This window comes from Aythya marila (genome assembly GCF_965140915.1).
Source record: "Aythya marila genome assembly, chromosome: 1".
NCBI lineage: Eukaryota > Metazoa > Chordata > Aves > Anseriformes > Anatidae > Aythya > Aythya marila.
The window spans coordinates 66,981,785-67,006,041 of NC_139042.1; the positions used below are offsets into that span (position 1 = coordinate 66,981,785).

The 24,257-nt window shown below is 44.7% G+C and overlaps 2 protein-coding genes across 5 annotated transcripts in view; one reads left to right on the forward strand and one right to left on the reverse strand.

Moving 5' to 3' along the window:
* TBC1D8 (TBC1 domain family member 8) overlaps nucleotides 1-18,923 on the forward strand; it is a 46,552-nt gene extending 27,629 nt beyond the window's left edge. For 3 of the 4 annotated variants that reach the window (XM_082758911.1, XM_082758912.1, XM_082758914.1), the window contains 15 exons: nucleotides 1,727-1,934; nucleotides 3,135-3,329; nucleotides 3,620-3,802; nucleotides 4,230-4,380; nucleotides 5,273-5,487; nucleotides 6,364-6,481; nucleotides 11,677-11,962; nucleotides 12,471-12,600; nucleotides 12,919-13,017; nucleotides 13,558-13,626; nucleotides 15,014-15,254; nucleotides 16,270-16,335; nucleotides 16,956-17,045; nucleotides 17,210-17,310; nucleotides 17,649-18,923. In XM_082758911.1, coding sequence (XP_082615037.1) covers nucleotides 1,727-1,934; nucleotides 3,135-3,329; nucleotides 3,620-3,802; nucleotides 4,230-4,380; nucleotides 5,273-5,487; nucleotides 6,364-6,481; nucleotides 11,677-11,962; nucleotides 12,471-12,600; nucleotides 12,919-13,017; nucleotides 13,558-13,626; nucleotides 15,014-15,254; nucleotides 16,270-16,335; nucleotides 16,956-17,045; nucleotides 17,210-17,310; nucleotides 17,649-18,107 — 2,611 coding nt within the window. In that variant the 3' untranslated portion in view covers nucleotides 18,108-18,923. The remainder of the gene's footprint in view (nucleotides 1-1,726; nucleotides 1,935-3,134; nucleotides 3,330-3,619; nucleotides 3,803-4,229; nucleotides 4,381-5,272; nucleotides 5,488-6,363; nucleotides 6,482-11,676; nucleotides 11,963-12,470; nucleotides 12,601-12,918; nucleotides 13,018-13,557; nucleotides 13,627-15,013; nucleotides 15,255-16,269; nucleotides 16,336-16,955; nucleotides 17,046-17,209; nucleotides 17,311-17,648) is intronic. The other variant, XM_082758913.1, reaches the window with a different exon arrangement.
* Nucleotides 18,924-19,070: 147 nt separating this feature from the next.
* On the reverse strand, nucleotides 19,071-23,474 carry RPL31 (ribosomal protein L31). Its single transcript, XM_082759051.1, has 5 exons — nucleotides 23,442-23,474; nucleotides 22,928-23,044; nucleotides 21,437-21,562; nucleotides 19,664-19,776; nucleotides 19,071-19,143 (listed from the first exon to the last, which is right to left on the reverse strand). Exons 2-5 carry the CDS (start codon nucleotides 23,032-23,034, stop codon nucleotides 19,112-19,114), a joined length of 378 nt encoding a protein of 125 aa, XP_082615177.1. The 5' UTR covers nucleotides 23,035-23,044; nucleotides 23,442-23,474; the 3' UTR covers nucleotides 19,071-19,111.
* Between the last annotated feature and the right edge of the window lie 783 nt (nucleotides 23,475-24,257).

Genomic DNA, 24,257 nt, shown 5'->3' on the forward strand with positions numbered 1-24,257 from the left:
CATAAAGGTATGGAAATCGCAACAACGGTGTACATTCTGGTAGGGTCTCACCTTCCCAGCACAATAGCAGGAGAGAACAGCTCCGCGCAGACCTGACTGCAGATGCTATCAGCAGCATTCATCTGTGCCGTGCAGGAATGGAAAATATTTTTGTGCTGAGTTAACTAGGAGGCATATCCTGATCTAGGTTTGTCACAATAGCAGATCTCTGCAGGCACTTATCAGAGTTTCGTTTGCTGTGGAATTTTAACTTCGGAGCGGCCTTTTTGTCTTCCTTCACAAAGAGCGTTTCTCTTTGTTCTTTGTGAAAAACAGGAGGCTATTTGTCTGTTTTCCTTGGATAATCTTATGAAGGAAGATAATGCTTCAGAAGGAAACGACAGCCGAGTGCTGGTCAAGTGCAGTCTGTCTGTTCTGCTGGTCACACAGACAGATCCGCCCCTCTCCCTTCTCAGTTTGTTCTTGATCTCCCTCTTTCACACAGCTTTAGCTTTCTTTGCAAATGAAACCAAAATAAAACACGCAAGTGATTTATTTGCTGAAGCAGAGGCCTCATCTGTGTAAACTTCTTACTGTTAACCAGCAGGGATGGGGTAAGGGGAGGGTGTTTGCAGAAGAGGAGGGCAAAGGAAGGAGCAGAGAGGGAATTTACAGCTACAAGGTACCACTCCCTGCTGCACTTCAGCCCACGCTTTAAATTCTTGCAGTGGAACAAAGCCAAACTTCTTTTTTTTTATATATATATATTTTTTTTTCTTTTCTTTTTATTTTTTCCCCCTAAGGTGAGTCATGCTTGGAAAAATTTACTTGTAAAGAAAATGATAGAATCGGAGTCCTAAAGTTTCTGGAAGTGCTGCTGGTGAGCTAATAGCCAGGGCCTGTTTCTAAGGGAACTGCATAGCTGAGCGTATGAACTACTGCAGAACTCCTCATGAAAAATGGAGGGGTAAAAAATCCCCCCAAACCAAGTCGGTGTTACCATAGTTCAGCAGTGAAAGCTTAATGTACTTTTTTTCTTCTTTCTCTCAACATAAATGCGGATAATTGAATGGAAGCAAGCCAAATCCAAACTGGCTGTAGCTGATGCTGTTACTCCCTCCTGAGTCTAAGGAACCTGTAATTGCTTTGCATTTATAACTGTTCCGAGGCTGATACCTCTGCAAGCCAATGATGCAGTGATGTAAATCCTTAACTATTCTCTTACTGACCACTTTGGTAGCACTCATCGAGCAAACGAATCGCTTTTGAATGCAGGTGTCAGTCCCTGGGGTGATGTTGGTAAGGCTACTGGGAAGGGAAAGCAGGAACACAAAGCTAATCTCTGTTGCTCAACCTGTGTTCATCAGATGAAAGATTTAGTTATCTCCTGGGCACTGAAACCTGTAACTCTTTGAGGCTGGGAAGTGGTAGAGCAGCCAGAGAAGATGTATGGCTAAGTAATAATAATAACAACAACAAAGCCAGCTGTTTTAAATTAATTTGTGTTCTTTCATTTTCTAGTGATTCAAGCTTTTGATCTATTGATAAAAAAAAGTGTTGATGATGATTATTTTTTTTATTTCCAAGTTATTCTTTTGTTGATCTGCTCACGTAGGCAGTGAAGATTTCTGTGCATGCTGCTTTTGTTCTGTATCCCTTGTTCTCAGTGAGAATAAAAAGAAGAACTTTGCACCTGGTGCCTTCGTTTTCAGGGTCCTGTGATTTGCTCTTGATGTTTTCTCCTAAGGGATCTCGAAGCCAGAGCACAAAATGAATTCTTTCGGGCTTTCTTCAGATTGCCCAGGAAGGAGAAGCTGCATGAAGTTGTAGACTGTTCTCTCTGGACACCATTTAGTCGCTGTCACACAGCGGGAAGAATGTATACTTCAGACAGTTATATCTGTTTTGCCAGCAAAGAAAACGGCTGCTGCAATGTTATCATCCCACTTAGAGAGGTAGAGTTGCTTGTTTGCTTAATTTCAAGTCTGTATCTGCCACCTTCTGCTTTCAGCATCCACTGTTGTGTCACTTGATTCACCTGAAAACTATCATTTGATGGAAAAGAGCAGGATGCTTAAGTATATGATGCCTACAGGATTGTTTAAAGTTCGTTCTGGGACTCATTATGGCATGAGTTCCTAGAAATATGTCTGGGGGAGTTAACATGATCCTCACATGAAGTATGGGCAGGTAATGCAGCAGGACAGAGCACTGCAAGGCCAGAGTCTGATCCATCCAAGACTGCGGCAGTGCTCCCCTCCCAGCTCCACAAACACATACATCCAGCTCGGATGTTGATGGAGACTTCAGCTCAGACCCAATCCATCAATACGAAAGCATCCTTACCCGGGATCAGTGCTTAGAAGTGTTGATGCTCTCCCTCCACAGACAGACTCTAGTAAACCCGTGTGTACTTTGCAAACCTGTAGGGCAGAAAGAAAACGGGGATATTCCGGAGGCACTGATGATCTGCCAAATTTCCATGAAATTAAGGACTTATTTAAACAAAGGGAGGATGCATGGGAAGATGGTGGGAGTAGAGGAGGAGAAGGGAGCTGTCAGTAAACACCTACCTGATCTGCTGTGGATACCAGGCTGTTATGATCTCTTAATTAAAGCCTTCCTTTCATCCTCAGCTAATAACAGAGTACCATCCAAATGATATATATCCTAACCGTAGCAACTTATCTGCCACTGTTACAGAAATAGAAAACAATAAAAGAACAGTGTTATATATCTAATCAGAAACATCAAAACAACTGTTTTCGTCTCTTTTCAAAAGTGTGAAAGTAAATGTTCTGCTCCGTCCCTCCAAGTCAAGTTGATCCTTTTCTAAATCTGATTTTAACCATCATTCCCCTTTCCTATCTTTCCCCTCAATCTGCTCTCCTGAGTGAGTGGCAAAGTCAAAATAAAAGCAAAGCAAAACAAAACATAAACAGCTGGGATACGTTTTGCTGCCTGCTTTGAGCTTGTAAAGATACCATCAACTTTGGGTGGCAGGATGTGTCTGACCAAGCAAAGCCAATATGAATAACCACATTTAAAACGTGTGCAAGTGAGTGCCATTTTTGTGCATTGTGTACCTGCAGAATTTTGGAGGCGTTTCTGTAAAGGTGATGCCTAATGTGTTTTCTGTCATGTTTCTGGGAAAGGTGATCAGTATAGAGAAGATGGAGGACACAAGTCTTCTTCCTAACCCCATCATTGTTAGCATAAGGAGTAAGACTGCCTTTCAGTTCATTGAGCTGAAGGACCGGGATACGCTGGTGGAGAACTTGCTCCAGAGGCTAAAGGAAGTGAACTCCAGCAACCCAGTGCAGTGTAACAACCTGCAAAATAAGAAGCAGGTACTGAACTTCTGTGTTTTATTTTTTTTTGGTCTTCCTGAGGGGTCAGTTTTGCTCTGGTGATGTCTGATGCCTTCCTTAATGACCAGCGCTGTGGTGTGGAGGGAACAGTTGGGGCCAGCACCAAACTGAGGGGAGCAGTGGATATGCTGGAGGACAGGGCTGCCCTTCACGGAGGCCTCAGCAGTCTGGAGGAATGGGCAGGCAGGCTGCTGCTTGTCTTGAACACTGTTTGGGAGGCAGTTCTTAACCTCTTCTTATTTGTTACCCTCCTTGGTCCTGCACTGCAGAACACTCCTGAGTTCACATCCACCTGTGTGCTCGGGGACTGTGAGCCCGAGGGTCTGGGCACAGAGGCTGCACAAAGCAAGGACAGAAGCGAATGCGACAAGGAGAGCAGTTACATGCTGAATGCAGAAGCACTGAGATCAGACTTTCATCAGTCGGGAGTGGCAGGCCTTGATTTTGGAAAGGTATGTAAAATTTGGGGGAATTTGTTGGAGTTTCTTTTTCTTTCTTAAAAAAAAAAAAAAACAAAACTGTGATGACATTGAAACAGGTAATTTTAGTATGACAAACTCCATAACGGCTGGAGAAGTTACATGTGCACTAAATAGGGAAGAGCTGCTTTTCAATTTGCTTGGAGTTTTTTCTTCTCCCTCCCTTCATTCCTTTCTGGTGAATGTTTATCATTTTTCTCCCTGTCTGATCAGTTCTGCTCTCCCCGGTGTGGTGAATCACATAAGCAAAATGGGGAAAGTTTTACTTCTTAAAGCAGACTTCCCGTGTCCATTGGTAATGGAAATATCTTGCAAAATTTCTCACATGTAAGACGTTTCTGTTTGCAAGTTCTCACATGTACATGATTTGTTCTTTTAAAAGATACCTTCTCGTTCGCAGTCTAGGGAGCAAATCAAAGAGAGCCTGTGGAATGACCATTTTGTAGAATATGGCAGGACAGTGTGCATGTTTCGCACAGAGAAGATCAGAAAACTTGTTGCCATGGGAATCCCCGAATCCTTAAGAGGCAAACTCTGGCTGCTCTTTTCAGGTGGGCACTCTTAGAAACGCTGGCTCTAGCCATATCTGATTCTGAACATGGCAAGACATTTAGGCATGACACCTCCCAATGGCAATTAAATGTCTTTTGCATGGGGCCTATGGTAGTGCTTATGGAGGACAGCTGATCGGGTACTGAAATAGGGTAGTAAGTAAGTACCTAGGTAGATTGGTAAGAATTTTGTCTCAGGGCGTGATGACATGGCGTGCAGAAAAATGTAAATGACATCTGCTTCATCTGTGTAATTTAAAATTAACGTCATGTTTTCATGAAATGATGTTCTTCTTCGAGGAACAATTAGATTGTAGCAAAAATATTGATTTAAGCCTACTCAAATCAAATTACTGCAAAATAATGACATCTTAAAGTCGGTGGTTCTGCTCCTGCTTCGTGTTGAATGCTGGCAGGAATAATAGAAACTAAAGATGGAAAAAAACAACTCATTTTGTCCATAGATCTGGCAAAGCCAGTAAGTTCCTACAATATGATCTCAAGTTTAGGCCTCAATCTGACTCATGAGATGTTCAAATCTCTGTAAGATGTAGTCCTTCCTGCAGGTTTTTTTTCACTTTGGAGGGTATGAATGGTGCTGAGCACATCCTTCCCAGCAGGACTTTCTCCTGGGGTATTTTTCTGGTCAGTGTCAGTATAAAGGTGTTTTGTGTTCTGTTGCATCATATAGGCTTTGCAAATACTCATTTGGGTTTTAAAGACATGTATTCTGCTGGGACTTTGTTTCTTTTAGCTCTGGAGATTCACTGAATTCATGGACCTTGGGGAAAAACATTTTTTTTTTTGTCATCCTTTTGAGCAGCAATTCCCACAACGCTGTTTAAAGTTGTCCTAATCCATCTTCCTCTTCCTTTCTTATGGCTGCCTTTAGATGCTGTGACAGATCTCGCCTCCCATCCTGGTTACTACATACATTTAGTGGAGGCCTCCATGGGCAAGTGCTGTATGGCGACGGAGGAGATCGAGCGCGACCTCCACCGCTCGCTGCCTGAGCACCCGGCCTTCCAGAGCGAGACGGGGATCGCGGCGCTCAGAAGGGTGCTGACTGCGTACGCACACAGGAACCCCAAAATTGGATATTGCCAGGTGAAAAGCTCCCAGTGGGATAATGATGCTTTTTTTCTTTCTTCCTTTTTTTAACTCTTTTCTGCTTTCTCAGCTTTATTGCTCTCTTGGGAGTTTATTTAACAGTGTTTTTGAACATTAATATCTTTTTAGTTACGGAAAATGCATAACTTTGAGTATTAAATGTGGTTTACTTTGAAAAACAAGTGTGCAGATTAGGACACTGGCCTAACAAAAGTACTCCCTCAGCATTCTGCAAACTGCATTTAGAGTTAGAGAAGGGAAAAATGTTTCTGCTGCTTCTGTTTTTTCTGAGATGAGTGAGTTACTTGTGCAATACTTGGAGACAGTGCAAAGGGAGCTGGCCTGCATAGACAAGATTCATGTAGAGCACTGGGACAGAAGTTTAATGAAGTTCTGCACCTTTCTGCCAAAACTGATGACAAATTATAAAGTGCTTTACCCAGCTGTCACCTAAATTAATGATTTTTTTTGCATTCAGTGCAGCTCCCTGAATTATGATTAACTTCACAAAAGTTCCAGATCCCCTATCTTGTTTTGAAATACAAAAACAAGGAGGGGAAAAAGCAGCCCCAAAACATCTTGCACTGTCAGCTACCTACTTTGCATCTGGGCAAATCCAGTACTCTGATTTTCTCAGTTGTTTCCTATTGCTCTTATGAAAAGCAGCATATGTAAGCTGGAAAAACTTGTTATGCCTTTGTGTCTTTCTAGGGTTACAATTATGCATTCACTATTACCTTTCCCTTGCTGTTTTTGTCAGTTGTTTAAATCATGTTAGGCTACTTTTTTATTTTAAATTAGCTGTCATTTAGCTTTTGCCAGTAGGTTTTGCTGTTGCTAATAAATCCCAATTTTCTTCTTTGCCCTTGTAAGTCAATGAACATTTTGACCTCCGTGTTGCTGTTATATGCCAAAGAGGAAGAAGCCTTCTGGCTGCTGGTTGCTGTGTGTGAGCGAATGCTGCCAGACTACTTCAACCACCGGGTGATAGGTGAGCTGATGTCTCTCCCACTCTTCTCACTAACATGCTGCACTGGGAAGGGGCAGCTGCATGGCATTGGGATGAGTAAGTGCTCACAGTTCTTCTGAAGTCCAGAAGCCACGGGCAAAGTGGTCCATCTGCTTGCGTGCTGTGCAGACGGCAGTGGTGGCTGCCTACGTTCCAGTCTGTTATTTCTGGTTCAAAGGGTTTGAACTGCGAGAACTATAAACATATGCTCAACTTTTATAGTTTGTTATTTTCTTCCTGTTGGTCAGAAGGAGGTAGTGTTTTTGCCTGTTAGGTAAAAATAGATGAGCTTGTGTGTCTTGGTTAGGAGTGTTTGATATTAGAGACTCTAGCTGTTTCGGACAGGCTTAGGAGAGATCTGCTGGGCTATTTCTGAGCAGATGTGTCTGCATTGCCTGGCCACTAGAGTAATTATAGACTCGCATCTAAAATGGCTCTTTCTAATGGGTGGTGTTACAAAGCCATATTAGATCTCTGAACGTGAAATGCAGTGTTAATAAATAACTCTGCAGTGCATGCCTTGTACTGCATGTGGCATATTTTCGCTTCTTTGCAATGCAGCTATTTTTAAGACTTGTGAAAATATTCATGTAACTTGCAACTGCCTGCCTCATGCACAGAAAGAGAGGCTGAACTCTTTGACACCATAATTGCAGGTAGGCATACAAGAAAAAAAGCATTTGTTCTTTGCAGTCACTTTACTTCCCCCTCTTACAGAAATGTCTGATAGCTTTTCCCTCTTCAGTGCTAACCTTACCTTACTTTTTAGTTAGTGGCTGCCATTACACCGTTGCTGTAGCAAAGAGACGGATCTGGTCTCTTGTGAGGAGGTGGGGATAGGAGGAAGGTCCTGGCAGTAAAGGTTCTGGCAGCTAGAAATGGTGTGGGCACTCCGGTGCTCCCTGGGGGGGAGCAGGAGGAGTTGTCTGGGGAGATTTTTTAATATTTTTCTTGGAGGATGGGCTTTGTAATACTTCCTGGTGCTGTGCCACTGCACAGTCACTGTCGTGTCACGGAACTGGCAGATACAGTAAGTTAAAGCAGAATTATTCCAAAGTAAACTGGATGCTCAGGGTGTTCTGTGGTGTTTTGAACGTCATTGGTATTTTCAACTAGTGGATCGGGTACTGTAGCTCTCCCAATTGTCAGAACTTCAGTTCTTGCCTCCAAGCATGTTTTTGAACTGCCATCTTGATGACTTACTCCCATGTTTGTGCATCTTCTTTCTTGATTGGAAAAAAAAAACACACAGCTTTATCTGTTCTTCTGCATTCCTAGACATCATCATCCTAGGGCCTGTCTTGACTTCCTGATACCTTCAGTGCTTGCTGGGCATTTGCCTGTAAAGTAGAATTCTTTGTACCCAAATAAACTTGAATGGTCCCACATGGATGACCATACTGCTACCTTGAGTTGTACTTAACTTTGGGTTTTTCTCTTACCCATTACTCCCTATGGCCACAGACTACACAGTGTGAGGGCTGATAGTCTTGGTTGTACAGCCTCTCTATTTTCCTGTCCTCTGCACCCACACAAAAGGACAAGCAGTGCCATACCCTAGAAGAAATACTGCTGAGCAAAGGACCAGGGGGGCAGCTCAGAACCTCCTATTCTTCCCCTAGTAGAACAGCAGCTGTACAGTTTTGCAGCATGGTTGCTTTGCTGAGTAATTATTTCTGCACCTTTGATTTACCCTAGACCTTAGCGTGGCCAAATCAGTGCTTACTGATCTTCCCCACCCTGCCTCCTCTGGCTCCTGTTGCTTGAGTTAGTATTTTTGGCTTCACATTTCATTTAACTTTCTTTTTTTGATTTCCAACCAGCTCTTGTCTAATCTTTGTCTTGTTTTTTTCCTGCATAACACTTCCAAGACCCAACTTTTCCTCTTTATCCATGCTGCCAAAAATGTTGTCCAGATTTTGATCTCTCTATAACTTCGGTAATCTCTGACCTTGGTACCCGTCACTGTGCTTTTCCTCTTCAAGAGTGAGTCAGTCATTTGTACAGGCAGAACAGCTACTGAATTAATGACCTTGGTTATTCCAAGCCTCCATAGCTCAATCTTTTCTGGGACCCTCTCTTTATGACATCCAATATCATTGTATTTTTTTTTTATAGATGTTTGCTTTTAAAACTTAGGCAATTCAGTCCTACCCAACCTTTTTATCATGTGACCATCTCCCTCCTTGGGTTTTGCCAGCTGTGACTCTTACCTTTTAACAAGCATTTTCATCATTTCACTGCTTGCAAACAGGCAGCATTGGTACCCCTCATCTCATAGTTCAGGAATCCTCTCAGTCCTTATCCCTTCTGCAGTGCCTAGAGGAAATTATAAGCAGATAGCTGCAAGATAGAATCAAGTTTTACTTGAGTCAAGAGTGGAGGCAAGGGTCATACATACCTGTTACCAAGACTTTTCCATCCTCTCCATGAACCAGCAGGCCTTCTTACTCCCCTTTATCTGTTAGATTGTCATCATGTTGCTTTTATGATTTTTAAAACAGTGAAAACCTCGCTTCATTTCTCTGATTTGCCTTTTCAGTCTTGGAGAAGTCATTTAGTTGGCACCTTGGGTCATCATTTTTTGAATGGATACCCTGGTATTTTCCTACCTCACTATGGTTTCATGATTTAATACACTAGAGATTCAGTTGCTCAGATACCATGGTTTCTGGGAGCCTAATGAAAAGGTGGGCATAAAAGTAACTTGGAATACACCTGCTTGACTTTCATGTACAATGTCAACATTTAATTATAATGTGGTATTCTGCAAAAGATCTGGTTAGCATTGACTCTTCCCTTTAAATGTCTGCTTTTGTCAGCCTCTCCCATGCTGAGGCTGGAATGATCTTTCTATGTGTCTGTCTATCTCTCTCTAGATTCCTTCAAATACTGCTAAAACCTGCCGTAGCTTTGTTTCAACTGTTAGCTATGGCTATTAAATTGTTAAAAAAAAAAAAAAATAAAAAAAAAATGTTAAAACAAAACAAATGCTCTCTGTTGAGTAACTGCAGTCTGTTTTCTCTTCTGTTTTCTTTATCCTTCTTATTCACGATCATCTGACATGAAAAGGCTGTCCCTTCAAAGCATGTTTCATAAAAGCCCTTTGCATGTCCCTGGGTACTTATTTTCGATTTGTGGTATTGAAGTGTTTGTTCACTGACTGGCAGAAGCTTTTTGTGGCTTAATGTGAGAAGTTCTAAGGCAGAGAACTATCATACCTGTTTTTTTATGATTTGGATGCAAAACCAAAAGATGCTAGTTCTCTGCCACAGCTTGTCCAGGATCTGTTCTGCCTTTGGACAGCAGAAGTTTTGAGTGCTAGGGGCATATACGTATCAGGACCAAGGCAATTGAAGTTGACTCCCAGTATTAGCGTAGTCCATAGAATATGGACTATGAGAAAGAGCAACTACCTAAAATAACTTGAAAGGAAAGATAGAATAATTGAAATTTTGTGTTGAGGAACATCATTAACTTGTAGTATCATTGGTTAAAGCTCCTGGGGTGTGTAACCTGGGGTGTGTCAGGCACAGCACTGCTAGCTGGCCGAGGGAAGTGGTTGTCCTGCTCTGCTCGGCTGGTGAGATCTCACCTCAAGGACTGTGTGCAGATTTGGGTGTCACAATATGAGGACATAAAACTGTTAGAGAGTGTCCAAAGGAGGGCTATGAAGACGGTGAGGGGTCTGGAGAGGAAGATGTATGAGGAGCAGCTGAGGTCCCTTGGTGTGCTCAGCCCCGAGCAGAGCAGGCTGAGGGGAGGCCTCATGGCGGCCTGCAGCTCCCTCACGAGGGGAGCGGAGGGGCAGGCGCTGAGCTCTGCTCTCTGGGAACAGCGACAGGACCCGAGGGGACGGCATGGAGCTGGGACAGGGGAGGGTCAGGCTGGGGGTTAGGGAAAGGGTCTGCACCCAGAGGGTGGTCGGGCACCGGCTGCCCAGGGCTGTGGGCACGGCACCGAGCTGCTGGAGTTCAAGGAGCATTTGGACAATGCTCAGACACAGGGTCTGGTTTTTGGGTGGTCCTGTGTGGAGCCAGGAGTTGGATCCGTGTGGGTCCCTTCCAACTCAGTATTTTCTGTGATTTCTGATGTGTCAGGTCTGGTTTGTAGAGACAGGCTACGTGAATGCTATGAAACTATCTTCCTGCATCTGCTGGAAAGTAGGAAGGCTCTGCCGAGGGATATGAATAGGCTGGATTGATGGGCCACATCCAGCTCTGTGGCATTCAGCAAGGTTAAATGCTGCACCTGGGTCACAACAACCCCATGCAGGTGGATAGGCTTGGGGAAGAGTGCCGGGAAAGTTGTTTGGCTGAGAAGGACCTGGGGATGCTGGTCAACAGCTGGCTGAACATGAGCCAGCACCGTGCTCAGGTGGCCAAGAAGGCCAGTGGCATCTGGGCCAGCATCAGAAATGGCATGGCCAGCAGGACGAGGGACATGATTGTCCCCCTGTACTTGGCACCCATGAGACTGCACCTGATCTACTAGCTGAAACAGAAGGAACAGGGCCCTAATCTGCTCCCTTTGGAAATAGTGGTTGGGATGGTTAGGAAAGATTTTATCTGGGCATTGCTGGAATCTTGTCTTAGAAAAAAAGCATATTTACACTTACATATGTGTAAATATTAGTGTATATTTTTGTATATATATATATATATGCACACATATATATGTGTGTGTAAATATTTTTCTTCTTGCTTAGTGTATGTAGCCATCTTTTATATTTTGTTACCTGGAATGAAGGCTCTGCTGCCTGCTTGCTTGAGTACATACACCAGAGAGGAATGTGTGCTGCTTTATTATCATTGCATAGATCCCAAGTTGAACAATAAAATGCTTTAAGATTGCTTTTGCTATCACTTAACTGTTATGTGCTCTTTTAGCCAAAAACAACAGCTGCTGCTATTACTATTTTATTGCACCCCAAAGGCACTTAGCAGAACCAACGTGGTCTTCTTGCAGAAAGTTGTTTAGTAAGGATTACAGACTTAAGGGTTGGGGCTGAGATCACAGCAGGAAGATAATGGGATTTTTCATTGTAGGTGTGTGCGTATCTTGTCAGTTTAAATTTCAAAGAAGCCTTGCAGTTGATAGTTGACAGCGATCATTAACTTTAAAGAATAATTTTGCCTGCAGTGGGCCTGGTTAATACTGTTTTTTATGACTTGCAGGTGCTCAGGTAGACCAGTCGGTGTTCGAAGAGCTTATAAAAGAGCAGCTTCCAGAACTGGCTGAACATATGAAGGACCTGACTCCATTAGCTTCCATTTCTCTCTCGTGGTTCCTCACCCTTTTTCTGAGCATCATGCCTCTGGAAAGTGCTGTGAATGTCGTCGACTGCTTTTTCTACGATGGGATCAAAGCCATCTTCCAGCTCGGCTTGGCCATACTCGAAGCCAATGCGGTGGACCTGTGTAACAGCAAGGATGACGGGCAGGCCCTGATGATTCTGAGCAGGTACTGTCACGCATCTGGCTGCGGGAGCTTCGCTTCCCTCGCAGATCATCCTGCTGTGAAACAAAGGCGTTTAGGTGCCGTTGTCATAACAACTGGATGCACAGGCAGTCCCCTCTGTGTTAACTTGCTCCTGCTGCTTTCGCAGTGTCTGCCTGAAACAATGGGCTTTGTAAATTTGACAAATCCGTGTCCTGTGAAATTTCCTGGCGGTGCCGAGACATGCGTGGACTGCGTCAGCGTGCAATATATACTGTTGCTCTTAGTGTCTTCCTTAGAGTGACGAGCTTCCTGCTCCAGACTTCAAGGAGACAGTTTTCTTCCTCGGGCAGCATTTATTCATTTGGCAGATTTGCAGTTCCTAGGATGAATAATATTGAAGGCATTTCTGAAAAGTGTAGCAGCCTAAAAACAAATGTATTTTTTAAGTCTGACCCATAGGACTAATTTACTTATACTGAGAAAAGTATAGTGCAGAGTAATCCGCGTTGCTTGTATTTGTTCCCTTCAGGTTTTTAGAGCATGTTAAAAACGAGGAGAGCCCTCTGCCACCTATTGGTAATCACCATGCATTTTTCAGCGATGATCAGGAAGCCACTCCAGTGACTGAAATTGCAAACCTCATTCATGATTCCTACGAGGTAAAATACAGCTTGGTGTCTACTGGTCAGTTGAGCCATGATTTTAAAAAAGAAAAAGGTTTAAATTCAACATGGATGTTTTGACAGTTAATACATAACTTAATTTTTCCTTGAGTAAGTGCTTAAATGCACGGTGCTGAGCGTAGTATAACTACCTAAACGGACAACTCAGAGAATGAATATGCTTTAATCCATGGGATCTTTAGGGAGTCGTGACACTTTAAAAGTTGCATTGCCAATCTAATGGAAATAAAACTTACTGGAAATGCAAAGATAGTAAAATACTGTAAAATATAAACTTCTGTTCCTCTGTTCTAGAAATTTGGAGACCACTCTGTGGAACAGATCGAGCACATGCGCTACAAACACAGAATCCGTGTTCTGCAAAGTCATGAAGATACAACCAAGCAAAATGTGGTGAGTAAAATGCTGTTTAGGCTGAGGTAGTGTAACATTTCCCCTCACCCTTGTTGCCATATGGCAGACAGCTTTCATTTTTTTAAAGGTGTCAAATCATGAAAAATGGAAGGCTTATTACTGACTCTGAAGGAAGCTCTTTTCTGGGTTGCTGGTGTTTTTGTTCTGCAGCCGCGTGTGTTATTTTCAGGGGTGGCCATAACATAAAGAACAACTGCAGGATAGTTTATCCCAATGCCAGTGGCCGTAGGCAGATGCCCAGGGAAGAGAGCAAGAACAGAGCGATCCTGATGTGATGCTTCCCCGGCCTCCTGTGACCTGCAGCTTAGGGACTTCCTGTCTTTGTTTCTAATAGCCCTTGAGGGATTTCTCTTTTCACGGATTTGTCCAACCAGTGAACCTAAAGAAGGAGGAAAAATTGCAAACATCTTTCAATACTCCAGTTATCAGCTGTACCACATAAGGACAGTCACTGGGAGGGTTCATGTGCTTGACAGTAGCAAGCATGATGACTAATGCATTTTTTTCTTTCTTTTCAAGCTCCGAGTTGTCATCCCAGATGTTTCAATTCTTCCCGAAGATCTAGAGGAATTGTATGACTTGTTCAAGGTTGGTGTACCTGAAAAGTAGGGGATGAAGGTATTGGAGTGAGGCTTCTGGGTATAACCTGCAGCATTCACTTAGTGGAGCCATCTCAGATGCTGTGTCTGGGACTTCTGGGAGAGGTCTTCTGTCTGCCTGGGTATATTATTTGGATGAGATCTGAAGGTGGACCTTGTCAATTTGTCTTTTCTGTGGTTGTCCAGTTGTTAAAGAGATGTACTAACGTCCTGATCATTCAAAGGAGAACGACTTCAGAATTTCTTTTCTAACTTGCTGCTAGGTAACAGTCCATGAGAAATTAGGTTCTGGTAATTTCCACATGCAGACTAGACTTAATCTGTAGATATTCTCACTGAGAGCTCTGTAGTACTTTTAAGTCCTGCTCTCTTAATGCTCTTTAAAGGTAAGACTCTCTGTTTTCCATGGGAAAGCAAACAAACAAACAAAAACAAAACAGAAACTTACGTCTTTGCTGTCTGTTCCCAGTTTTCTAATAGCTTTATTTTTTTACATCAAAAGCAGTCTCTGTTTCAGTTCCTCTGTGTCAGGATTGTATTCGAAAGAGCTGTTGTAAAAGTTATTTGGAGACAGGGACAACTAAGATTATGCAGATATACTTGATTTAGAGCTCCAAGTATGCAATTGTGACCTCTAATGGACATTTCTTAGGTGTATTGTTCATCCATAAATACTGGGCACTGAGCATATTATTGTGGTATGTGCTCAGTGCTGTGTAGCTTTGTGGCTAAGAGCAGCTGTATCCTTGATCCATTAGTGGTTGCGAGAGGATGCTGCTGGAGCTTGCTCTGTGGTGCTTCCCCCCTGTTCCTTGCTGCCGTTTTTGATCTTTAACTTGCTTGCACTCCTTCCCTTTCCTTACTTGGTTTCTTTGTGGTTCCTTTTTTCATTATCTCTTTTGTTCCCCTGGGGCAGCTCGTTTTGTTAGGGCCCTTCGTTTTGCATCAGCGTGTCTCTAGGGGAAGACTAATAGGAACAGTATCCAAGCAGAGAGGTCTGGGAGAGAATAAATGAGCAGGTCAGGCATAAGTGACACTTACCCTAATTTTTCTATGGTCCCCTATACCTTTGGATGGTTAGATACATCATGGGCCAGATGAGTGTCAGCAGCAGTAAATTTCCTCCAAGATTCTGTCCAGTTTCTCTTCAAGTTTATTAATTATCCACTGGAAATGATGAGAGCACTTGGATACCCTAATTAAAGATTCATACTTTGCTTTTCCTCACGGGAACAGTCTCAGTATCATCATCACACCACACACAAAGAGAATTTTGAGTATTTCCAGCCTACTTTGATGTGAATGCCTTTTGCTGCCAGTCTTGCTCTGTTGATACCGCAGACTGCAATTCCTCTCTGGCCTTTGATTTCTCCTAGCGGGAACACCTCATCAGATGCTACTGGGACACGACGAGCCCCGTCGTCGAGCGGCACGACCCCAGCAGGCCGTACGCTGAGCAGTACCGAATCGATGCCCAGCAGTTCACCAACCTGTACAAGCTCGTCTCGCCCTGGACGTGCGGGGAGCACACCGATGTCCTCGCCGAGAGGACGTTCCGGCTCCTGGATGAGAACATGGACCGTCTGATCGAGTTCAAGGGGCTCGCCAGCTGCTTAGGTACCACTCTCACACGGGGTGGAAGTTGGGTGAGGGTTGGGTGGCACGGGGTGGGACACAGATGTCACAGAACATTTGGTATACCTCTGAAATTGCAATATACTGTCTGTAATTGCTTCCTCAAGACTTACTTTATTCTTATATAAGATTATGTAAGACTGCTGCTTGCCTCATGTTGAAAATAAGCAGAACAAAAAAAAAATCTGACCAGCAAGGACTGAGTGTGGTGTTTGAGGCCACCAGCTGTGCTAACGACATGAGGCTTTCCATCCCAAAATCTGGCTGAAGAACAGTGCTGCAACTCAACTGTTGCCTGACCCCAACTGAAAAATAAATGATTAAATACTCAGAAGCTTCAATATATTAAGTAAATCCATATTCTTGCCACTTAAGCTTTTTAACTTTTTTTTGATGTTAACAAAATCAACCTATATTGTCTTATGATTTCAGTTCTTATATTCTTTCAATTAAAAAATAATAAATCAGAGTTTTTCAGTCCCTTTGAAAGTTTAGAATCTCATTTCTCCTGGTCACTGGAAGTATTAGCTATATTCTATGTGAAGCAGTTATCTCTCTGGGGCTTATTCTACATAGATCAGCAGTAAGGGCTGAAGGGGGGAAACACTGAGAATCTGATGGCCCCCAAGGAAACAATTTTTCTGTCTCTCCTCTTTCATGTTCCTGTTTATCTGTGGCAACAAACAGTCTTTGTTAGCTTCCCTGCCGTTCTCCTTGATATTTTTAAACGATGATGAAGTTCCACAGGGTTTGGTACTCCCAGTCCATCTTACAAGAACAAAGAACAAACCAGATGGCTGTCACCTGCTGTTCCTCATTAACAGGCACAACTTAAAATATTTCAAAGTAATACACTGGCCATATGTTTTCGTACATTGTCCGTGCAAACAATTATCTTTTGTGCACAGAGACGGCTGATTTATTTTAAGCTGTGAAAATAAATGCTCTAGTCCACTTCCTTATTGTTTTTTTTTGTTTGTTTGTTTTTTTCTTGCAGATGTCATGTATAATGGAGAAATGAATGAGAAGATAAAGTTACTCTACAAGCTCCACATCCCGCCTGGTAAGAAACTTGAAAGGGAACGAATACCTCAGTTTCCTCAAAAAACTCTTGCTTAAAGCTTTTGGGAAAAGGCTGCTTAACGAAGAACCCTGTCTTGCTTCCTTCAGCTGGGAGTATATATAGGATTTGCATGTGTAATTATGCTTGCTGCAGTTCAAAAATGAATTCAGTTAAAACCTTTTTGTGTGGAATTCATAGATGCAGGATGTTAAGGCTCACATCTGCTGCATCCTGAGATATTCTGTAGCCAATTCCAAGGTTACTTCTAGGCCAAATATGAACTGGGATAAAACATTTTTGCACGGTTATACTTGATTTACACTAAAAATGTCCTTATCACATCTTGATCCACTTGTGATGAAGTGACAAAACTTTGTGGTACTTCCTCTGTGCAAAGTTTCAAATTAAATCTGCCATTCTTGGCAAACATCCTGCTCTCTCCCTGCAGCACCAGCCTTACTTACATTAAGATAATTTTACATTGTGATTTAATGAAGTAACTGCTTAAAAACATACTTGCCCTATTAGTTAGCTTTCTTCAAGTATGTAAATTTTAAAAGCATAAATAGACGTCACGCAGCATTTGAAGGACTAATCATTACACTTCAATTTTTGGCCAGCTCTCACAGAAAATGAAAGAGACAGCCAGTCACCACTGAAGAATCCTTTGCTGTCAACTTCGAGACCACTAGTCATTGGAAAAGCAAACGGTATGTCAGAAATGGTTCTCTAACCCCTGTGCATAATGAGATAACCAACTGTCCATTTGGTAACCCTGCTCCATTATCTTTGCTCTCTGGTTTTTATTTTGGAATGTTGATTTATTGCAGTGACTTGAAAACTAGTTCTCATTTTTCTGTCTATTCTGTAAAAGGTGATGCAGTAGATTACCAAAAGCAGTTAAAACAGATGCTGAAGGATCTCGCCAAAGAAAAGGATACTAAAACTGAAAAAGAATTGCCCAAAATGAGCCAGGTATGTGTATTAGAAGTTGTGGGCTGCTTTTAAAGAAGTGGAGAGCGTTCACAAATGAACTGACTAAATACAGCAGTTGAGCTCTTTGTGATAAAGTCCAATTTAAGTCCACGCTTAGATTCAGTCCTTTAGATAGCTAGGATTTGGTTACTCTGATCCAGGGAAAAGGCATCGCATTTAAAAACTCAGCCACCTCTCTAGCAGCTTCCTCTCCTCACACTGCCTGGTGAATAGAAGTTTCAGACTCGCCCTCACCTGCAGTGTAGCAGGCTGGAAAAAAGCCCTTCTCAATCCCAAGGAATCCCGCGGTTCTCATTCTGGCGTCTCATCCTTTGCAGAGGGAATTCATTCAGTTCTGCAAGACCTTGTACAGCATGTTCCACGAAGATCCGGAGGAGAACGACTTGTATCAAGCCATAGCCACCGTGACCACGCTGTTACTGCAGATCGGTGAGGTCGGACAAAGAAGCGTCAGCCTGGGGAGCGGATCCGATGAGTTCACCGAGGACTTGCAGCCCGAGGCCGCCGCCTCAGACCAGGACGCTGTTTTTACTGACACTGTGAAGACCCCTCACAAAGACTCTCAGTCATCACCGGTAACCGAAGGGGACTGGACCGTCTCCTTTGAACATATTTTAGCATCCCTCCTGACTGAACAGTCGCTAGTGAATTTCTTTGAAAAGCCCTTAGAACTGAAACCAAAACTTGAGAACGCCAAACTGAATCAGTACAGCCTCAAAACGAACGGGACGAGCTGCCAGTCGCGGGGCGAACAGACAAAATTAAGCACCCAGTAGCAGCAAACCTGTCAGAAACCCAAATGCACTGACGCTATGCCAAAGCACATACTGTAAAAGGCTTTCAGTTAGCAGTGGACTTTTGATAAACAATTTGTTGGTCTGTGGTTTTCAGTTTAATAGCTTTAAAAGCTAAAGAGCGTTCAAGTTGTTTTGTGCCATTGATTTATTATGTTCTTGTTTTGAATGTAAAAGGAAACATCTGCCTACAGCGTGAAGACACTGAAGTCCTCTTCCGTACTGGGAGTACGGCAGAAGCTGTCTCATCGTCCCTTTTTTTTAAAAAAAGAAAAAAACAGGAAAAAATTCTCAGCTACCGTCTGCAGTTTGTTTGGGTTGCCTTTTTTGCACTAATACTGAAAACCGTTTCAATGCTGGTAATTGAAACTATTTTAATATATTTGAGTCTATTCCAATTTGTATGTCTTGCCGAGACGTTAAGTGTACATGGACTGTGCTTCTGATGTTGGTCTGTGAAAACATGCACTTTTCAATAAACCCTTTTTGTACTAGACTTGCAGTGGCAGCACTTCTTGGTTTGTGGCAGGTGAGTGCCTGTAGTCCCTCTTCATTAAACAAGGTCCCTGAGGTGGCGTTTGCCTTTAGTGGACTGGTCAGAACCCCATGGTACAGCACAGTGCAGATGTGTTTGGGAGAAGCCTCCCAAGACCAGCAGGGGACCAGCCACAGACTCTATCCCAAGAGATTACATACACAAAGTGCTGTTAAAATACGGGTGTGATGGCTCTTTATTCCCCCAGGAACAAAGCTCTAGGACTCTGCCCCCCCCACATTTATCTTCCCTAATACATTCACACGCAGAAGCCTAGTGTTATCAAAAAAATAAAATTACACCATTACATACAAGCCCCAGTGACGTGAGGTGTTTGAAGAGCCTGACACCTGCTCAATTGAATGCTTTACCGATGAGAGCTTGAAGAGACCAGGCAACACACACAAAAAAAGACTTAAACTTTCTTTTTATCATTTTAATTAAAATGAGTTTAGTTTTCATCCACGTTGACCGTCTGTAGGCCTGCAGAACAAGAAATGGTATCAGTATCTATTCCAAGAACAGTTCCCTTTATGCTTATTCAAGTCTTCCCAAGAGAAGTCCCCCAACAGTTTCAAAGCTAGTTTGGCTATTACTTCCAGAAAAACAAACTACACAGGCACAAATGAAAATTTCCACCTTAAATTATTTTGAAAACAAGATGCTTTTCAGCTGACAAGCAGAAGGCTTAACCAGCTTGAGCTTTCAACATAAAGGTGTGCTTCACATAGGTGAACACAAACCTTAAGCCACCCTAACAACTATGGTCAGTGTTTTTTATTCTCTCAAAATTTATGTTTTTATTATTTCACTGAATTCTCAGTTTGGGTTTTAATGCTGATCGGGCTAGCTAGCAGTCCTGTTCTCTGCAGTGAAGTTAAGCCAGCTGTTCGGCCCCTTCTGCATGCTTTTCCTCCCAGTTTTGTACTGCAGGAGGAGCTGTCCCACTCCGCCAGCTGCTCGCTACAACTGGTGTGGAGAAAGAGACAGCACGCAACCTTACCTTTGAATGTTGTGACTGGTACATAGGTAACCAGTGTGTACAGCTTGTTTGGGGAATCTTCATCCTCATTGCGTTTTCTGGACAAACGCACACGGATGCGGTAAGGAACGTTCCTAAAATGAAGATGACATTAATTTTCAAGAGAGAAAGTACTTTCTTTAGTACTTAAAGAAATTCTTCAAGAATTCCTTAAAGAATTGTGAGCAGGTTAAGAGTTAACTGAGCCTTGAGTAAGATGAATCCATGACAGAGTGGGTGCATAGAGTCAGTCTACTGCTGATCCGGGAGCTGATCACAGAGCTGCTCGGTCGGAAGAGACCTTCAAAGACCAGAGCCTCTTGAACAGACAGGCACAGGGCATCAACCATGCCTCCAGGAAGCCTGTCCCAGGGTTTCACCACCCTCATGGTAGAGAAAATTTGCAGTTTATTGCACCCCAAAATGGGGTTTGCCCCCTGGCCAAGGTCACGCTGCCAGCAGCACCCCCAGGGCCCTCTCTCTGAGGAGCTGTTCCCCAGCCACTCGGCTCCTGTCTGTGCCTGTGCCCGGCATTCTTTCCTGAACAGAAAATAGGGAGGGGAAAAATAACCCCACAACTATCCCAAAAGCCTGTGTGCCCTGTCAAGAGTCAGAGTACTGCCCACTCTGTGTGCCACAAGTAAGGGTGCAATTTTAGTAAACATCACAGCTCAACCAAGATCTTATTTATTTACAATTGATCATCATTTCTTCCTCACAATGTCTATGAAACCACAACTGAATCGCTGAGATGGTTTTGTGACACCAAGTCACAGCCTCACGTCCTCCCCTAACACTGCACAAAACGTGATGCTAAGGGCAGGCACCAAGTAATTTGCCTGCACTGTTTCTAGAGTAACCTCCTACCTCGGATGGACTCCAGGCTTGGGACTAGTCTTGCTCCGAGTACCTCACAGAACCTGGGAAGTAAATTCCTCCTTGCTCTTCCTTCTCGGAGCACACTTACTAAATCAGATCTAGCACAGCGTGTTTTTATCCACACATTAACTCAGGAACTTGCTCCGATTCACCCCCTTCTTAAATCAAAAGCATTTCTCACAACTCCGCTTGGATCCCTGACCACTACGCTCGCTGACGCTGTGATTTTGGCCTCTCCTGACCCTCCCAGAGCAAGATGTGATGCTCTGCATACATCAGCAGTTCCGGCTGAGTGAAAATTGCAGTTCAACTCACAGTGGGAAGACAGGCGTGATGGCTTCCCGCTCCGCAGAGCGCACAAGTTAGTACAAAGAAGCCCCAGTTCGCTGCCTCACTGCTGAGCTCTGGTTACGCCACCACCTGGCTCAGCTGCGACTTCTCTGCGTATGAACCAGAACAGCTTAGCAGGGAGGACAGGGAACAGCAACCCCATCTGGGCCCATCTCCTGCTGTTTTTGAAGGAAGGGTTGGCCACGGCGCACAGCTCCAGGTAAGGACTGTGAGCATGGCACAGGCTAGACCTAGGCATCTGTTTCCTACAAGACGTGGTTTAAAACGAGGTCCTGTGGGTGCTCAGTTCACCACTAACGGTATAAATCTCTGCCAGATTAACTTTTCATTATGGTGTAAGAGGTCCCACTCCTCACAGTCTTTTCCTAAAACCCTTTGGGTCGCCTTAACACCTCACAGCAACTGCAGAGCGCACACCCTGTAAGAAAGGAAGCATTTGCAAGGAAAACACACGCACAGCAAAAAGGCTAGACTCGTCTACCCATTAAAGTTCTCCCTCCAACCCCAAAAGCTGCCGAGATTTACCTTATTCCTTTCGCCCAGACTGCCTTATTCAACCTGGTGTCGATGCGGACGTCAGGAGTTCCCATTTCTTTCATTGCAAATTTGCGGATTTCCTTGAGAGCACGCGGTGCTCGCTTCTTGAAACCCCTAGGACAGACAAGAGAGCCATTTATTGAACCTCAGGGATCTGCCAGCACTGGACATTCGTTGCAGCAGTCAAACACCGATATTCTCCGAGCATACGATTCAAATGATTTTGTTCAGCAACCCTGGCTGCATTGTATTTTGACCAGACCTGGAGGTAGCTGCTCACCTCCAGGTCCACGTCTAACAGAAACCATACGCCTCTACACAGAATGAGCTCTGTAAAACTTTGCAGCTGCAAGACCTCCCAGATCTTAACTCTTATTTCTAGCACGCTGACGCTATCCCTTCTGGCACTACTGAAGAGATCAGAGCTTTCATAGAGACTGTAACTAAAAGGCCTAGAAAAAAAGCAGCATGACAGTGGTCATACAAACTTGAAGTAACTTTTATCAGCACAGAAATAATTTTTGATGTTTATTTTCTCCATGTAAGGACTGCACCAGAAGCCCCACCGCACCTGTAGTGCAAACATGGCTCATCTCGTGCACATTACTGCCAGATTTTGTGAGACTGTCAGTGACAGGGAAGGTTACAGCTGCACTGCGACTGTTCTGCTGTATACACCCACCCTGGGACACACAGCTAGGGTTAACAAGGCTTCAGGCCCCACAGCGGGTTATACTCAGCATTACTTAGAAACAACTCTTGATATTTACTGCTAGAAATCAGGGCTGGGTGCTTACACATAAGACAAGGACTACACAAAAAATATTTCAACCTTATTGCCTCATGCCTCCCCAACACAGGAGGGCCTGAGAACAGGAACATCAGCATTAGGATTAGCATGATGGGCAGTCTGGGTACCAGCGTCTCCCATCCTCACCCACAGTTCTGCAGCAGTCCACTGTCTCACTTCTCTCCTGCTTTAAGTTAATTTCAGCAATTTCAAACTGGTCTGACTTGGATATGGTTTTCTTCCACGTGACTTTACCATACACATGGAGAGAATCAAAGGGCAAGGCAGTTTCTCACAACCCCTCTCCAGCGCTGTGCTGCTGCTACGTGGTCCTACAAGACTCAGCGCGTTGTCAGGGGCAAAGTTACTCTCCTCTCCACAACAGCACGCAAAACCCAGCCAGTACTGTTCACATCAACTCATACCCCAATTTACAACTCACACAACCAGTGCCAAGCACAAATCCAACCATTTGGTTACAACAGTATTTAATTTCTAAAACTTACTATAACGGGCTAAATACTAAACTTCAGCTGGGTAAGAATGACAACTCAGGCACAGAGGTGAATAGCCCTACCTGCAAATTAAGGCCTGGAAACCTCATCCTCTGCAGCTTAAAACCCACTGAGCCCACTTCCAAACGCCGCTTTACACACAGCCCACCTCACCGACAAAACCCCAGCGCTTACACGCCATGGATCCGCTTGTGGATGTTGATGGTGTACTCCCTGGTGACCACCTCGTTGATGGCAGACCGCCCCTTCTTCTTCTCGCCCCCTTTCTTCGCAGGAGCCATTTGAGCGACGCTGAAAAGCAGCCAGGCACACACCCGTCACACACGCCGCGGCTTTCCCCTGCTCCTTGCTGTCACGCAGCTCCCACACCCGGTAAATTACCCCGGATCGGGCCGCAGCGTCTCACCGCCGGGCCCTCAGCATTTAAGCAGCACCCCGCACCCCACAGCCCGGCCCCTATCTCCATGCCAGGCCTGCATCCCCCCGGCTAGGCCGCACCCCCCCCCCCCCCCCCCCATCTCCTCGCAGGCCCGATGCGGGCGACCCCCGCCTCCCATCCGTGCCCCACGGCCCTCCCCACGCCCACAGCCGCCCCCGCCACCATCCCGGCCCCGCGGCTGCCCCCGATGGCAGCGGATGGCTGCGGATGGCGGCGGATGGCGGCGGACGGCCCCGCTGCGCCTCTCACCCTGCCCGGGCGCGGGCCGGAAAGGATGGCGCAGGGCAGGCTGGGAGGAACGGGCACTTCCGGGTGGCGGCAGGCGCGCACTGCGCAGGCGCTAAAGGGAGGGCGGGGGGGGCGGGCGGGGAGAGGGGGCGCGCGCGGCGGGGCCGTTGGCGCCCCGTGAGGCGGCTGAGGGCGGGCGCCCCCCGCCTGCCCCCTGAGGGAGCCTCAGGCACGGGTCGGGGCTGGTTTTTGCTGCTGATTTTAAAGAGGTGGTTTGGACATAGCCTCTGGAAATCAGGAGGTGTATCACAAGCATCCCCACAAATAAAATGATTCCTCAAAGTTTTTCTTTTCTTCCTGTGTCCTCTGTCATTTCTGCTCAGAAGGAGCAGTCAGGCACTGGGACGGATTGCCCAGGGAGGTGGTGGAGTCACCGTCCCTGGGGGTGTGCAAGGAGAGGTTGGACGTGGTGCTTGGGGACATGGGTTAGTGGGTGACAGTGGTGGTAGGAAATTGGACCAGGTGATCTTGGAGGGCTTTTCCAACCCTAATGATTCCATGATCATATTAATGGAGACCCACAAAGTGCTACTGCCATGGGTATTTCCTTCTGAGGTGCTCAGGTGCCTTCGTCATCTCTTGCCTGCATGAACAGATTTCCCTTCCCCTTTCCTAAACTGAGTCTGTACAGAAGTGGATGGCATTTGTCAAATTAGCCTCTGCTTAGCTGATGTGTCTGTGCTAAGGTTTGTCTATAGTTAATGGAAGAGAGACTTTCCTTTAGACATCAAGTGAGAGCACCTTAGGATTTAGTTCTTTAATCTTCATCTGGAGGGG